This window comes from Fusarium keratoplasticum, chromosome 4 (assembly GCF_025433545.1).
Source record: "Fusarium keratoplasticum isolate Fu6.1 chromosome 4, whole genome shotgun sequence".
Lineage (NCBI taxonomy): Eukaryota > Fungi > Ascomycota > Sordariomycetes > Hypocreales > Nectriaceae > Fusarium > Fusarium keratoplasticum.
The window spans coordinates 2,756,512-2,772,809 of NC_070532.1; the positions used below are offsets into that span (position 1 = coordinate 2,756,512).

A 16,298-nucleotide genomic window follows, 5' to 3' on the forward strand; every position below is an offset into this window, starting at 1 on the left:
GAAAAGCACCTCCGACCTGGACTCCGTTCCCGTCCCGCAGCCGAGGCAGCTCACACGTGCTCGGGTACTTCCCCGTTCTTCCCCAGCTTTCCTCTGTCCTGGGCAGCGACGAGGGACCCGTGCTTGCAGAAAAGCCGACGCTGTGGCGCATGCCCATTAAACTCTGCATGTGGCGGTGCAGCCCAAAACGCGAAACGACGCGTTGGTTCAGCTGTTCGCGTGGAAGGTCCAGCGCAACCGTCGTTGCCCTGCAGCCCGCCCCAGCCCACTCAATTTGTGCATCGCGATCGCATCTCTCCATCTGCATAGCTTCACAACTTCCCAGCGCTCATCGACTTTGCCTTTCGCACAAGATACTTCACAATGGCGCTGCGCGAGTTCAAGGCCCCCGTCAGCTACGAGAAGCAGCAGCGTGAGGATTCTTTGAGGCCCAAGCTGTAAAGGCGACCGACACTAACAACCAACCATCCAGATGCATTCCAAGACTTCTTGACGGGCTACAAGACGTCGGCCGAGCAGACCATCACAACAGCGCTTGGAAACATCACAATCGGCGAAGATGACCTTGACGATGATTACGACCCTATGGACGAGGACAATCAGGATGGAAACCGTGGTCAGGATAAGGAGCGCCGGCGGACCCCTCACCACAAGTACAAGGATATGCTTCAGCAACTGGCAGACCGAGTAATTGACGAAGCGACAATCGATCTTGATGATCTAGCAATAGTACGGATTCCATGTCAGATTGTCAACAACTACTAACCATGTTGCAGTGGGAGAATCAAGCATTCGACAGTGACGACAGCTTGAGGCTTGTTGAGTCTATCGAGATGAACACAAAACACTACGTCGAGATCGTCTCGAGAGCTGTGGATGCGGTGATGCCCCAGCCGAGCGTGGATGTGACGTAAGTTATTGAACCCAGTGGGAATGAGCCATGCTGACCAGCCAACGATAGCTTCAAGGATGATGTCCTCGATGTGTTGATGGCGCGGCGGCAAGCCAGGAACCGAGAGCTCGACGAGGCTGCTGAGCGTGACCCTACAGTGGAAGGAGACAAGTTCCCTGCCGAACTCACCCGCAGGTATACTCTTGTCTTCAAGCCCAGGTCAGGCACCTCAAGCAAGCCTGCAAAGGCATTGGCCGTCCGGCAAGTGCGCGGCGAGCACCTGGGTCATCTGATCACTATCCGCGCCATCGCCACTCGAGTTTCCGACGTGAAGCCAATTGTCCAAGTCAGCGCATACACTTGCGATAGATGTGGTTGCGAGATCTTCCAGCCCATCACCGACAAGCAGTATGGTCCTCTTACCATGTGTCCTTCGGAAGACTGCAAGCAGAACCAGTCCAAAGGTCAACTCAACCCTTCCTCGAGGGCCTCGAAGTTCCTCCCCTTTCAGGAGGTCAAGGTTCAGGAGATGGCAGAGCAAGTTCCTATCGGTCAGATTCCTCGAAGTCTTACCGTCTTTGCTTACGGCACACTTGTTCGACAAATCAGCCCTGGTGATGTTGTCGATATCTCGGGTATTTTCTTGCCTACCCCTTATACTGGCTTCAAGGCCATGAAGGCTGGACTCCTCACCGACACATACCTCGAGGCCCACCACATTCTTCAGCACAAGAAGGCTTACAGTGAGATGATTGTCGATCCTACGCTGGTCCGAAGAATTGAAAAGTACCGCCAGACCGGCCAGGTGTATGAACTTCTCGCCAAGTCGATTGCTCCAGAGATTTACGGTCACCTCGATGTCAAGAAGGCTCTTCTCCTTCTCCTGATCGGAGGTGTGACAAAAGAGATGGGAGACGGTATGAAGATCCGTGGTGACATCAACATCTGCTTGATGGGTGACCCCGGTGTGGCCAAGTCCCAGCTTCTCAAGTACATCTCAAAGGTTGCTCCTCGAGGTGTCTACACGTCAGGACGTGGAAGCAGTGGTGTCGGTTTGACAGCCGCTGTGATGCGAGACCCCGTCACTGATGAGATGGTCCTCGAAGGCGGTGCTCTCGTTCTTGCTGACAACGGTATCTGCTGTATCGATGAATTCGACAAGATGGACGAGACCGACCGTACTGCCATTCACGAAGTTATGGAACAGCAGACCATCTCCATTTCCAAGGCTGGAATTTCCACTACCCTCAACGCCCGTACCTCTATCCTCGCCGCTGCTAACCCTGTCTACGGACGATACAACCCTCGCATCTCGCCTGTCGAGAACATCAACCTCCCCGCCGCGCTCTTGTCTCGATTCGATATCCTTTTCTTGCTTCTTGATACCCCTACACGCGAGACGGATGAGCAGCTCGCCAAGCACGTTGCCTTTGTGCACATGAACAGCCGACACCCTGATATTGGTACCGACAATGTGGTTTTCAGCCCTCACGAGGTGCGATCATACATTGCTCAGGCTCGAACCTACCGACCCGTCGTCCCTGAGTCAGTGTCGGAGTACATGATCAAGACATACGTCCGCATGCGAGACCAGCAGCAGCGTGCTGAGAAGAAGGGCAAGCAGTTTACCCATACAACTCCCCGTACTCTGCTCGGTGTTGTGCGTTTGGCCCAGGCCCTGGCGCGACTGCGTTTCAGCAACGAGACCACTCAGGATGATGTCGATGAGGCGCTGCGACTTGTCGAGGCTAGCAAGGAGAGTCTGAATAGTAATCTAGGCTCTGGTCAAACGCATCGCAGCGCCACCGACGAGATCTTCAGGCAGGTCAAGACATGGGCTGACAATGGTGCCTGCCGTCCTGACGATGTTGACAATGACGGTCGCGGCGTTGAGCTAAGCATGAGAAAGGTCAAGGAACGAATTATTGCCAAGGGTTTCACTGAAGATCAGTGGCTCAACGCCCTGGAACAGTATGCCAGTGTTGATGTGAGTTTACCACTGCCTAGACCATTAGGGTTAAGACTAACATTACTTGACAGCTCTGGCAAACTACTGGCAGTGGCACGAGACTGGTGTTTGTCGCGGGTAACAATGATGTCCCGGATGATGATATGGACTTTTAAGAAGGGCATGACGTGTAATAGGAAGAGGCATCTGACGTAAGGGCCTGGCGTTCTGGCATATTAGGTAGATAAGGAGAGTCTGCTGGTAGATCTTTGTCGACAATGAGAAACTATTGATGAAGCACATGAAGCACCATTTCTGAATTGATGTTGGAGAGCACAGCATTGGCCAGCAAATCACTTGGGAGGTTGTTGGAGCTGATACATGTTTTGAGGTCTCTACTCAGACACCGATGTTGTACATTTCTAGAATACATTTACAGTCTCATCTGCATCAAGGCTGCCCGCTCCATCTCACCCACGATGCCGTGGCCTCCCACAGTCCACTTCTCCGAGATGGTCCTCGAGTTGAGCACGTTGCGGAAGAGGCCGCTGGCGCCCCAGTACTCCATCAGGGACCGGGCCTCGTCCTTGGTGATGCCCTCGAGCCGGAGCACCCAGCTGTGCCTGAGAGCATCATACACACGCTCGTCGTACTTGCGCTCGTAGGGGTTGGGCTTGGGAACCTCGCGGCCGGCCTGGCCAGCCTCGAGCTGGGAGAGGACGAGCTCCTGCGAGGGGTGGCGGTGGGCGTTGTTCGCCGATGTGACACCGATGACGGCTCCGCCGTTGGGCAGCGGAGCCTTGCCTGAGAGGGCATCAACAAAGAGACGCACAAGAGCAAGCTCGTGGGAGTGGACCTCGTTGAAGGAGGGGTCCCGGTAGTCGCTGATCTTGTTGATATGGGAGAGGCCGTCGAGGGCGAAGAGCACGGGGGGACGGCCGGGCAGGGTGAGCTCGGTCCAGAGAGCGAGGAGGGTGGGCCAAGCGTACTCGGCCTCCTTGGCGCTGAGGGCGAGGTCGGCGAGGGTGGCGCCCTGCTTGAGGTTGGTGAACTTGGACCAGTCCTTCTCGAGCTGCAGCTTCTCGAGGGCTGTGCGGTTGGCCCGGTAGATGCTCTGGATCATCTTGAGGCAGTAGACGGGCTGGGCGAACTGCATGGGCTCTGTGTCGGGGATGGGTGAGTACTCAGTGTTGCCGTTTGTCAGATCTTGGCCTTTTGAGTAGTTAATATCATATTTCGATCATGTTTAAAATCGTTGTCCTCTTACCCTCGGGAATGTGCAACACAACCCAGTTGTTGAGAAGTGCATAGGCCATGGCCTGCAGCATAGTCATGCTCTTGCCAGAGAGCTTGCTTCCGGTCAAGACGCACTTGAGAGCCTCCTTCTTCTCAGCCGAGGCCTCGAGCCTCTTCATCAGCTCAACCGTCTCCTTGCGTAGTAGCACATGCGGCCTCCGGAACAGGTTCCAGCTCTGTGTAGTCTTGAAGGCCTCGAGGGCACGGAGGTGATCCACCACATTGTCGGGAATGGCAAAGACCTTTCCAGCACTCTCATCAAGGGTCATGTTCTTCTGGTCCAGCGAGTCGAGGCCCTCGACGGGTAGGGCGCTGTTGTTGCTGAGCTGGATGCGCTTCCGGAAGGCCTTGCGCTCGCCGGGGTTGGGTTTCCGGACGGGGACGATGTTGGCCTTCTTCTTGTAGGCCTTCTTGACCTTTTGCGGGAGGTCCCGACGGCTCTTGATGGGCGGCGGCGCGGCGGCGGCCTGGACTGCGCTGGTGGTCGAGAATGGGGCGGCGAGGATGGGCTGGATGCGAGGAGCCCGGGGAATGGCCGCCGGCCTCACGAGGCACCGGAGCGAGTGGGCGGACGCCATGATGTTGGAGGGCCTCGGGGTATATGGGATGGCAGGCGGGCAGGAGTTTTATCGTGGCATTGGCGCCAATTGGGCCGGTTCTGGGACGCTCTTCTCGCGGGGTTCGTCTCGAGCTGTGAGGTCTCAATGGGAAAATCTCGAGGATTAACCACACACCCCCGGAGCTGGACAGGGGTGGTCTGTCTGTACTCGCTATGATTGGCCAGTCAGCCGCCGTGTCGGAAAAACCCTTGTCCACCGCTCCGACGTCAATTTATCTTATCAGTTGGTAGAGGTAGAAAAAAAAGTTACCAGAGCCAGCAACGACAAGAGGCTGGGTTTGCGACGAGACATTCTCCCGATCTTAATACTCGCATTTCTCAACGTTCAACACATCCCACCGCACGAATCGCCATCCATAAATCACAATTCACAATGGCGCTCCCCAGCTCCAGACCAAAGCTGCCCGTCGCAGTCGAAAAGCCCACACCCTACACCTTCGACCTAGGCCACCTCCTCGCCGAGGACCCCAACCCCGTGGACCTCGACAAGTCCGAACTTGAGCAGTCCCTCGCCGAGCTCGCCCGTGACGGCGCCCAGTCCCTCATCAACCAGCTCCTGACGACGTGCCCCCTCAGCTCCACCCCAGAGGGCGTGCTCCTCTCCCTCCCGGCCCCGAGCACCCGCCTCCCGCGCGAGAAGCCCGTCCCCGAGGCCAAGCCCCCGACAAAGTGGGAGCGCTTCGCCGCCAAGAAGGGCATCAAGCCCAAGACGCGCGAGCAGCGACGCAACCTGGCCTACGACGAGGAGTCTGGCGAGTGGAAGCGCAAGTGGGGCTACAAGGGCCTGAACAAGAAGGGCGAGGACGACTGGTTGGTCGAGGTCAACCCCGAGAAGGAGATGAACAGAAAGGAGGGCACCAGCGTGAGGGGCGACGGCCGGAGGGAGCGCAAGGAGAGGGTCAAGCGCAACGAGCGCATGATGCGCAAGAACGAGAGGAATGCCGTCAGCAAGTCCGGCAAGAAGAAGTAGAGGGATGGCAGATCAAGTTGAGGGCGATGGAGCTGATATATGGTTCTGCAATTGCTGCTGTTGAGCATAGACGGCGTTCGGGATTGGCGTTACGAATCGGCATCAAAAAGCTAGTTACACACACAGTTTGGGTGGGAGGTTCAAGACAATCGACTTGTTTGGGTGGAATGAACAAGAATCCACTTGCGCCCTTTCATTTATGTGCTATCTTTCTTTCCCAATTTCTCGAAACTCCAACATTATATCATCACCCCTTTCCTTTACATGACTCTCGCTTTCGTACATGATCACCTTCCTGGATTCTCAAAATGGGAGGATGCCCAGGGACTAGGGAAAACAACAGACTGCCAGACTTGGCCATCTGCTCCCCAGTCTCATATCCTCTTCTCCCCAGCTTCTTTTCAAACGCGAGATCGGCTGCGTCTCCAACCCTAGAAACCAAGATTAAGCAACAAGATAGCATGTTCGAGAAACAAATCCACAATTGCGAAAACGCTAGGATTCCAAACCCAAGATTCCCCGCGAGATGAAGGGCAGAAAAAACAACCCCCTGACGATATCCTCCCTCAAATGCATTCATGGGGTATACCAAACAAACAATAGAAAAATAAACAGAAACAAAACTTTACTCGCTCCGGTACGGCAAGGAAAGACCCTTCCAAGACTTGTCGAAAACCTTGCTTGATCTCTCCTCGCCGTCACCACCAAGTCACTCTGCGGAAACGCCAGCGTCCGGAGCGATCAACCAGAGTACAGGAGTCGAAAGGCAGAAAAAGTCGTAAACGGCATGGCATCGTAAATCGGCTAGTGCTGAACGCGCATAGATAATCACGGGCTCTATCGTGGGTATCGGCATGAGGAAAAGGTGATAGCAGGCTCCATCCCATCGCGTTCAGCGAGTCAAAGGATGTCTTTTAGAAGCCGAGGGGTGACAGGGGCATGATAGGCGACAATGGCCGCATCTCCCTGTTTTCCCCTGAGCCCCTGCCCACCTCACGGTCGCGGTCGCGGTCGCTATCCAGGGTCAGAGTAGTCGAGACGATCGACGTATTCGAGATGATCGAATTGTTCGAGACGACGCTTCCGTTGGATGGCGATATTTGGAGCTGCTTCTTTTTCAGCCTTGGCTTCTGATCTCCGGGACTGATGCGTCCTGACTGTTTGCTGCTGTCCGAAGACGACAGTTGTTGGCGTTCGATCTCTGGCTCTTGAGGCCTAGGCTTTTGCGGTTCGGCCAAGCCTCGTGGAGGAGGCTGGTCAAAGAGCATGTACTCTTCTTCGATGTATTTGGCCTCGTTCTTGCATCCTCGCCAGCAGTTGCGCCAGTCGCACACCAGGAACTTGAAGCAGAAGGCGTCGATCTTCATGCATGGTTGAAAGCAGATGCAGAGATTCCTAAAATCCATCTTGTTCTTGTCCGAGTGAGCCAGGAGAAGACTGAGGTGGCACGTGATGGCGAAGAGCAGGTAGTAGTTGAAGGGCGAGAGATTCGAGAGTTCTTCGATCAGCAGTTCAGGCACCTCTTCCGACCCAGCACACTCCCTTGCTATCCGGTCTTGGGCTGCCTTGGGGAACAGCTCGTCGGGCAGTTCTCTAAGCCAGGCCTTTAGCATCGAGCCGATGATATTGATGTCGTACAAGTCTCGCTCGTCAAAGAGGTTAACGTCATACCCTGGTTTATGTCAGCTGAGGTCTTGCAGTACTGATAGGGAATACTTACGCTCATCAAACTTTCGCTGCCACTTCTTGATCTGCGGCCCGCTTCCCGGGACACGGTACAAACCTTCCACCTCACATCCCTTGTAGTTCAAGTAGTCAATTGCCCTCCAAGGAAAGGCAGGCATCCAGAACTCGGTCTTATCCCTAGAGTCCTCGAGTCGCTTAGAGATCCTGGTCAACCGGGTCTGCTCGACCAACGGCAGGTTGATAACTTTGAGTTGGTAGTGTTCGTCATCCACTGCATCTCGGTCCGAGTCCCTCCCACGCCCACCTTTTCCGCCAAACAAACGGTCACTCAGCATACCGGCTGCACGTGTACCGGAGCTCTTCAGCCCATTGAGGAAGTTTGAACCTCCATTCTCGTTCAAGGAAGAGGGCTGAGTCTTTGATTCCTTTTCACGGTGGCCTCTCCTCGTCGAGGACGAGTCTCTCGGCGCGCGATCTTCGGATCGATTCCGGACGGCGGAGCTCATCATGTCTCTAAACGATCGGTCGGGCCCCAGAGGAGCGGTCTTTAGTGGAACAGAGTTGAGGTACAGCTCGGGCTCGTTGCCTTGTCGAGGTGATGGAACGGGGTTCAGCTCGGGGCTGGCGTCTTCCTTGTCGCGATTGGATCTGCTGCGGTTCAAGATGCCAAAGGGCTTTGTCTTGGCCTTCTTTGTGGATGACTGCGGTGATGCAGTGTCAAGGTCGCCGGCAGATGACAAAGATAGGTCGCTTCGCAAAGGATCGGCAGAGACGGGTTTGTGTAGGGAGTGGTCGGAGTAGCATGGATCTGTTCAAAAGCATGGTGTCAGCGGCTGGCTGCGAACCTGGGCTTGCGCGGGTGGGCTAAAGTATATTGGACCACACCCCTCTCACGAAAGTTAGATTCAGATTTACATACCTCCTCCGTGTCTCGGTCGGCTAGATCCGTCGCTGCCCCTCGACATTATCTGTGCTCTCGTCTCTGTGGGGTTGCGGTTGCTGTTGCTGTTGTTGCTGTTGTTGTTATTGTGGTGGTGGCCATGCGGCTGATACTGGTTGGTGGCCTTGGACTGCTTATTGAAGTGAAAGAAGCCGTTCTTGGATCCCTTCTTGGGGTCGCTTGTCATGGGCCGCTGCGGCGGGTCGGGTCGCGAGGTGGTCTGGGGATTGGAGAGTGGAGGAGGGGGAGGTTGCTCGTTCAAGGTAGATGAGATGGAGGGATATGTCGAAGGAGGATCCTCGCGCGTATGCCTGAAGGACTGCTTCTGGGAGGAGGGCTCCTCTCTGCTCCTCTCGATAGCGACAGCGACAGCGGCTGTGGTTGGCGAGGGCTGTGCTGTGGCTGTTGCTGTTGCCGCTGCTGACGATGACGATGAAGTACCGGTTGCCGTCACAGCCGCCAGAGCTGCAGTTGATTGTGACACTTTCCGGTTCTTGACGCCTTGGTTCCTCAAGGGCGAGAATCGACTGTGGAAAGGAGAGGAGCGGGGGGACCGGGGCGATCTGGACTCGGCCGGAGACACGCCTGGGGAAGTCGTTTCAGCAGCTGGCGGGTCGCCCTTGTTATTGCGTGAAGCAGCGGCGTCAGATTGAGACTGAGACGGAGACGACGACTGAGACGGAAGCGCCAGCGGCTGCGGTGCCGCCTTGCGACCCATTTTGGAGCCCTGCCTGTTGGCGGCGCAGCCTCCAGTCGCAGTCGCGGGCCTGCTTCGCGAGCGAGCTCTGGGCTGGGCCTCTGCCACACGAGGGGAGGCAGTGTGGGCAGAACGGAGCTGGAGGGTCAAGGGCGGGCCAGGGCGGCTACCGATTGGGGTTTGGGGGTCTGTTTCTGGTGGTCTCGATCTGCGGGTCGCGGGTCGGAGGGAGAGCTGTGGAAAACCGTATGGAGGCGACTAGAACGGCAGGCGGACAGGGCAGAGCGCAGCGGACGTGGAAGATTTGACGATTGGTGGCAGTGGTGAAGGTGGTGGCCGCGTCCTCGTCTTGTCTTGGTGGTGGTGGTGGTTCTGGTGGTGGTGTTGGGGTCCGTCAGGGGCAAGCGGAGAGCATGGGGCAGATTCGAATCGAGTGAGCGGGTGAGCAGTGCAAGACGAAGAGAAACGAAGCCGGGATAGTCTCTCGAAGGTTTGAAGGGTAATTAGAGGCCGTGTCCGTGTCGGAGCCCGAGCGAGTCCCTTCCTTGGTCTTGGTCTTGGTCTTGGTCTTGGTCCCTGTTGCGTTGCGCTGCGCCGGGTTGGGCGTTGCTGAGCTTTAGCTTTCGAATTACTCGATGAACTCTGCTGCTTTTGTGAGAGATTGGATCGTGGCAGGGTCTGTCAGTGCCAGTGCCAGTGCCAGTGCCCGCGCACCAATACCAATGCCAATGCCAGTGTCAAAATGCCCGAGCCCCCAGCCTCAAGGCGAAGCGCACCTACGCACGCAGGCTGGCTTGCTCGCAAACTGTCGGTGGCCCCGAGAGCGAGAGCGTCCCAATCAGCTGGGTAACAGTCCGTGCTGCTGACCGCTCCCTGGTAGCAGAGGAGAAATAAAAAGAGGCAATACGGCACAGAGTACGAGCGTGTATCAAGCCAATGTCAGGTATCAACAGGGCATTGTCAGCATGGAAGCAGGCGTGACAAAGGCCAAGCAAGGAAGCAAGCAAGGGCTTGGAGGGGGGCCAAAAGAAGCAAGGGACTGGATGTGGGATGAATGGGTGTGGGACGTTGCACGGAAAAGAGACCAGGAACAAGGGACAAGGAGGAGAGGATGGATGGAGATGGAGACCTTGCCAAGGGGTTGATTCTGACTCTGCAGTAAGGCTAGAGGCAGGCCAGGCACTTGGGAAGGGGAGTCGGCTGGGGCATTAACGGGCACCGAGGACGGAGCAGCAATCCAGAGTCGTATCGTACGTATCACACCTCTATCAATACAGCACCTTCATCACTCGCAACAACGACGCCGTTATTAGCTCCCCCCATCCGGCTCGGGCTATTTGGACCGACTGAGCGTTGCGCGGCCTCTATTGCTTGGTTGCGGTGTGAATGGTGCTGGTGCTGGTGCTGGTGGGTGTGAGCTGGCAGCTTTTGAAACGGCCTGTCGCACACTAAAAAACCAGTGACCATCAGAAAAACACCCGACTCGACCAAGCACAACTCGGCAACCTGGAACAGCCCGCCCCCGGCAAAAAAAGACGATACATGCGCAGTAGCTTGAGAAACTAGCATCAATAACAAACAACACGAGAAGCAGCAGCAGCAAGCTCTGAGGCCCTCCCTGCTGCACCCAAAATGTGGGAATTGGGCGTTGACCCAGGGGTTCAGATGGATCTCTGGATGGCACAGAAGCCACGAGCTGCCACTCATCGCAAGAGAGTCCTGTCAGTCAGTCAGAGAGCCGCCCGGTGTCTCGTGTGCCGCCTGCCTCATGGACCAGGTACCAGGCCCGTGAGTCTAGATCCTGGCTTTCCCGCCCAGGTGGGAGAAGGGTTCAGTCGACCTCTAGAGGTTGCATCCTCAAATAGGAGGCCAACTTTATATTGTATTACACGAGATTCCTGTGGTCTCTGATCACTGTTGAGATGCTGTGTAACATGCAGTCCTGTTTCTCACCGCGATCGCCATCTCATCGTATCGTACCGTTGTCTTCATGACCGGCATTGCATGTGTTGATTTCCCACACTCGCGTGTCTCAGAGGAACCTAACGATCTACTCACCCCCCTGCCAACAGCCTAGTGCTAAGCCTAATCAACTGCCTCTCCTGGCATTCCCCTGGCATCGTAGCCCAGCGACTGGTTCCCGCCAAGGGGTTGAAAGAATACCTGGGCAGCCACTAATTCACTTCACTCTCTGGATAACTAGCCCACGATGCTTATAGTATGTTCATAATGTCTATAAATCAAAGTGGTTCTAAACATTAGCATTCAGCCATATCACTTTCTCCCGTCTTCTCCCTTCTCTCGACGTAACCCCAGCCCCGTCGACGACTGCCCCTCTGCTTATTCTTACACCCACATACCAGCGTCCCGGGGTCACGGCCCAGTGCCTGAATGAGTGGCAGAAGTGGCGCTGCTAGTGGATTGCTGAACGGGCTTCTGAATGGACTCTTGGGAAATGGAACATGGTCAGAGCTCTCTTTGACTGCCGTGGTCCCTCCCGCTCAGTGCCTGAAAGGCAATTTGTGAGAACGGAGCCCCCTGCCTCTAGATGGAGTCTATTCTCGAGGGCGGCGCCTATTGTGCTTCCTTTCCTTGGAGGAGGCGCAACACCTCGGGCTTCCGGTGGCGGCGCTTGATCCTCTTTGACCTCCCGTCGCTCCCCGTCTTCGGTATGCCGTCTAGCCGCCCGCAGAAGTGCCACCCTGCGCCGCCTATGCTCAGCTACGTCAGTTTGTTTGTTTATACAGATGCAGCATGGTACATAGTACAGTTGATAGGTATCCGTAAAAGTCGGATGGCTTCAACGCCGCCGATAGGAGGAAGTTGGGGAGGATTCTGTATCAAGCAGACGTCCGCTGTGGGCCGCCGTGAGCTTGCAAGCCCTCTTCTTCGTACGATCATTTCCTGGTCCCAGACCGCGTACGTGTGTATAATCACGCCTAAGCAAGGAATCTCGTGCTGAGCCTCTTTCCTCATTGCGCGTCCTGGTTGCTGTCGCGTGTTTATCTCGCATAATTTAGGAAGCTCGATCGTCGTCGTAGTCGTCGTCGTTACTCTACTCGATGCACCCCGGATGGATCCGAATTTGGATCACACAGCCAAGCTTGACAGCCTGTCTGAGTAAGGGTTTCCCTGCCAATGGAGGAACCTACATGAAACGTGGTGCATTGGATTTCGTCTCGTCTATTGCTAGTCATCTCATCCCTTGACCAACCTTGGCCATGTTTCACTGCTGGTCTGTAAGTGGCGGACCGAAATAGATCTCATCTGCATGGGATGGAGATGAGGCTGCCGGCCCACAAGTCGACTACCACGACTACCACTCGAGTAACTAGCGGTTACGGATACTGATAGAGAATGTTGTTTCGTTTGTTTGCTCTTTGCTCTGTCCTCACACACTGCTTTCGTGGTTGAGCAAACTCAAATGCTTACATCACCAAAGAGAAAACCTGAAGTTCCACCTTGATCAAGGTACGCAAAGCATTCCAGCTCCGTCACGTTTCACACTTTCGGCGAATACAATATACAGTGTCGCTGGCTGGGAGAGAGAAGGTTGTTTGAGGTATACTCCCGGTCAAGGGAGCACCCGTTGTAGTATCCGACGTTGACGATCCCCGAACACAACCCAGCCGGTGGCCTAGCACGATCTGACAAAGTCGTCAATCTCCTTGTTGAACCTATCAGGTTCCTCGTAAAAGAGCCAGTGGCCGGATTCAAACACGCTCGACTTGGCAAGTCCTGGCCTCGTCTTCTCTACCCGCTTGGCAGTCTCCAGCATCCCCTCGAGCGGGAAGCATCCGGATCGTCGCCCAGCCATCACCAACGTTGGAACTGTGATCGTCTCTATAGCTTCGCGGTGATCATATCGGGTGTGATCTGCTAGTAGCCGCGCGAGCCACGTTTGATCGCACAGGGCACTAATCTCCGTGAAGAAGGCTTCATCGCTCGCTGCTTGCTCGGCCGAAACACCATCCTCCTGCTGCGGTGCATGCCGGTACCCCAAACATCCTTTCACGAGATCAATATGTGCTGACTTGGATTCCTGGATCCAGCTTTTCTGGGCCGCGAGCATTGTTGCTTCATCGTAGCATCCCGTATGTGCCTTGGACTTGTCCCAGTCGTCAAACGTCGACCGGTCTTGCAATGGTGCCTGGTCGACAAAGACAAAGCCAGCAAACTCGGTGCACCCAAATAGTTCAATGTACGTCCAGAGAACTGCAGCACCGATGGAGCAGCCAACTGGCACGATACGGGTATCCGGTACCGCCTTGCGCAAGTGAGCGACAAGGCCGGCGAGGTCGGCTGCCAGGCGGGCAACGTGGTAACCACCACGAGTTCGGTCTGATCTGCCGTGGCCGCGCATGTCAGGGGCAACGACCCAGAGAGACTCGCTTAGCGGACCAATGTTGCGGTTGAAGTAGTCGCTGGAGCCGCTGAAGCCATGCATCAGCACCACACAATGGCGAGATGAGGCATTCCCCGCAGCAGCACTCAACAGCAGGGAGGATTGGTAAGCTATCTTGCAGCCATCGTTGGTGGTGAATGTTTCCAGATGCATCTTCGCTTTGCAGGGGTTGTAGCTCTGCTTGGGTATCGTCGAGCCTCTAGGGTGGGTGTGGTTGAAGGTATGGAAAGGAAGAGCTGCCAATCCACCTCGAGGTCTAATATTGAGGAGAGCTTTATGTGGAGTTCACAACTGGAGCTTCAAGCTTCAGTGCATTGAGTTGACCACTTCGAGTCTATCAACTGAGTGAACTTGGTAAGATTAATTTGTTTCTTTGATTTTTTTTATTTTATAAAAACAAAAAAACCACCACAAGTCTGGCAGCTTGCCTTATTTGTTCCGTGCCTTTTTGCTCTCTTCATATTAATTGAGAATCACCATAACAATCACCACAAACCTCATCATTTGCATCCAGCTCAACAGTCCAAGCTCACGAAATTGCAAATTCAACTCTACGGATGCAAGTTCATTTTAAACTATCCAATACGCGAAATAGCCCATCCGATCCATATATGAAACCGAATAAACTGAACTTGATGCCACATCAAATCAGTTACTGAACGAAGCTCGTGGTGAGTGTCAGCAGCTTGAAGTTAACTCAGTTTCTGGCCAGGCAACGCGATTACGTAATGACCCGCCATACAAAATTCTCTTCGACATCTCAACCCCGACCTCTCTCATCAAGCTCTCTCATCCTTCAACAACATGGCTCAGGTCGCACCGGAATACGACGGCCCCAAGCTCGCCGTTGACGCCCATGTGAAATACATCCAAAGCCTGGACACCAGGAAGGATGAGCTGGATTACTGGCTGACCGAGCACTTGCGACTCAATGGTCTCTATTGGGGGTTGAATGCTCTCTACTTGCTTGGCCGCCCCGACGCCCTTCCACGTCAAGAGGTCATTGACTTTGTTCTATCTTGTCAGCATGAAAACGGCGGATTCGGCGCTGCGCCCGGTCATGATGCCCACATGCTCTCCACAGTAAGTGCTGTGCAGATTCTCGCCATGACAGATGCCTTCGACCAGCTAGAAGCCAAAGGCAAAGGAAAGGGCCAAGTCGGCAAGTGTAGGTGCCACTAAAGGTCCGCAGTGCTTCCATGCACCCACTGACTAGGAACAGACATCGCAGGACTGCAGAACCGAGAGACTGGAACGTTTGCTGGCGACGAATGGGGCGAGGAAGACACGCGGTTCCTGTACGGTGCCTTTAACGCCCTATCTCTCCTCGGACTCATGTCCATGGTCGACGTCGAGAAGGCTGTCACTCACATCATCGCTTGTGCCAACTTCGATGGTGGTTATGGAACGGGACCCGGTGCGGAGTCGCATTCAGGCCAGATCTTCACTTGCGTAGCCGCACTTGCGATTGCGGGTCGCCTCGATCTTGTCGACAAGGAAAAGCTCGGTCGATGGTTGAGTGAGAGACAAGTCCCTTGTGGCGGTCTTAACGGCCGACCAGAGAAGAAAGAAGACGTCTGCTACAGCTGGTGGGTGTTGAGCAGTCTCGCGATGATCGATCGAACTCATTGGATCGACCGTGATGCCCTCATCGCCTTCATCCTGAAATGTCAAGATACCCAGATTGGCGGTATTTCCGACCGACCTGGCGACATGGTCGACGTGTGGCATACCCAGTTCGGCCTGTGCGGGTTGAGTCTTCTAGGCTATCCAGGCCTCGAGGCCGTGGACCCCGTGTACTGCATGCCGAAGACGACTACGCAAAGAATCTTTGGTTGATCGACTGTCACTCTTGAACCTGGTCAAATCTGAGCTGCGACACATCTTCCCGGCACAAACCCGACACTACCGGGTATCCTCTTGCCATTTAATTGCCTGCTAAAGACACTTCCCGTGATAGCATGGACGTATGGCTGAGAGAAGAAGAAACTGTTGGTTTTTCAGGGACATCGCCTTTACCCCGTGGTGTTCGTCCTGTAATCTCCTGCAGACATCCATGGACCCGTGGATTCTTGCCAAACTGGTATTTCTCGCGCAAGTCAAGGGTTGGTTGACCCTTTGGCCTCTCGAAAGAGCAAGTTGCATCATTGAACCAAGATAGTTCCTAATTACAGCAACCAAACCTATTGTGTCTCATAGTCACTCGTGAAGTCTCTCCCCCCTCTTCTCGCGAAGTCCTAGTCTCTCCCAAGTCTCGACATGCACGCTTTGCATTTCGTCTTCCACGCCAAGCTGTCGCCCGGTTGCCACATACTCGAGCTTGTTCTGTTTAATTTCTTCTGTATCCAACCGCCAAGGGGGCTAAAACAACTGTTCTTAAAGCCCCGACATTCATAGAGCACGGAAAGTGTTGAGGCTGGGTGTCAACGCCATCAGTATCTCTGGGTCGAACGAGCGATCAATCTCATCATCTCATCATCTCATCTTCCCCAACAACGTCGAGGACATTCAACTATAAGACACGAGAAAGATTTCAAGTACATTGCACGCTTTCTTTTATCGCACCTCTATTTTCCCCAGAGCCAGCCCCTCGTCTCTTGCGTCGCCACAGGATGAGTGGCAGAGGCTTCCATCCTAAGGCTTAGGGTGTCGTCGGGCACTTGCCGGAGCACACTTGCTCATGGACACGCTCCTTCCTCCTCGACTCAAAATCTGGCGACCCCTCCTTCTTCTCTCTCACATCCGCTCCATTTCTTCCAGACTTCTGGTCCTTCTCCTTCCATCTTTTCCCATCGCGGACTGTTCACCTGCCATTGACAGCATCGTCATCGGCAGGGCCGCACAG

At 54.9% G+C, this 16,298-nt stretch overlaps 6 protein-coding genes across 6 annotated transcripts; 3 read left to right on the forward strand and 3 right to left on the reverse strand.

The window, feature by feature from the left end:
• Nucleotides 1-363: 363 nt before the first annotated feature.
• On the forward strand, nucleotides 364-3,016 carry NCS57_00592800 (DNA replication licensing factor MCM7; the record flags this gene model as incomplete). Its single annotated transcript, XM_053055834.1, has 5 exons — nucleotides 364-412; nucleotides 473-729; nucleotides 777-910; nucleotides 962-2,879; nucleotides 2,933-3,016. 5 exons carry the CDS (start codon nucleotides 364-366, stop codon nucleotides 3,014-3,016), a joined length of 2,442 nt encoding a protein of 813 aa, XP_052914789.1.
• Nucleotides 3,017-3,273: 257 nt separating this feature from the next.
• On the reverse strand, nucleotides 3,274-4,714 carry NCS57_00592900 (uncharacterized protein; the record flags this gene model as incomplete). The annotated part of the gene is made up of 2 exons (XM_053055835.1): nucleotides 3,274-4,052; nucleotides 4,108-4,714. 2 exons carry the CDS (start codon nucleotides 4,712-4,714, stop codon nucleotides 3,274-3,276), a joined length of 1,386 nt encoding a protein of 461 aa, XP_052914790.1.
• Nucleotides 4,715-5,014: 300 nt separating this feature from the next.
• NCS57_00593000 (Ribosome biogenesis regulatory protein) lies at nucleotides 5,015-5,725 on the forward strand (the record flags this gene model as incomplete). The annotated part of the gene is made up of 1 exon (XM_053055836.1): nucleotides 5,015-5,725. Exon 1 carries the CDS (start codon nucleotides 5,129-5,131, stop codon nucleotides 5,723-5,725), a length of 597 nt encoding a protein of 198 aa, XP_052914791.1. The 5' UTR covers nucleotides 5,015-5,128.
• A 914-nt stretch (nucleotides 5,726-6,639) lies between these two features.
• NCS57_00593100 (Rho-GAP domain-containing protein) lies at nucleotides 6,640-9,069 on the reverse strand (the record flags this gene model as incomplete). Its single annotated transcript, XM_053055837.1, has 3 exons — nucleotides 6,640-7,397; nucleotides 7,446-8,219; nucleotides 8,331-9,069. The coding sequence occupies 3 exons, from the start codon at nucleotides 9,067-9,069 to the stop codon at nucleotides 6,640-6,642; spliced, it is 2,271 nt and encodes a 756-aa protein (XP_052914792.1).
• A 3,616-nt stretch (nucleotides 9,070-12,685) lies between these two features.
• Nucleotides 12,686-13,606, reverse strand: NCS57_00593200 (AB hydrolase-1 domain-containing protein; the record flags this gene model as incomplete). The annotated part of the gene is made up of 1 exon (XM_053055838.1): nucleotides 12,686-13,606. One exon carries the CDS (start codon nucleotides 13,604-13,606, stop codon nucleotides 12,686-12,688), a length of 921 nt encoding a protein of 306 aa, XP_052914793.1.
• A 636-nt stretch (nucleotides 13,607-14,242) lies between these two features.
• On the forward strand, nucleotides 14,243-15,292 carry NCS57_00593300 (Geranylgeranyl transferase type-2 subunit beta; the record flags this gene model as incomplete). Its single annotated transcript, XM_053055839.1, has 2 exons — nucleotides 14,243-14,621; nucleotides 14,676-15,292. Exons 1-2 carry the CDS (start codon nucleotides 14,258-14,260, stop codon nucleotides 15,290-15,292), a joined length of 981 nt encoding a protein of 326 aa, XP_052914794.1. The 5' UTR covers nucleotides 14,243-14,257.
• Nucleotides 15,293-16,298: the final 1,006 nt, after the last annotated feature.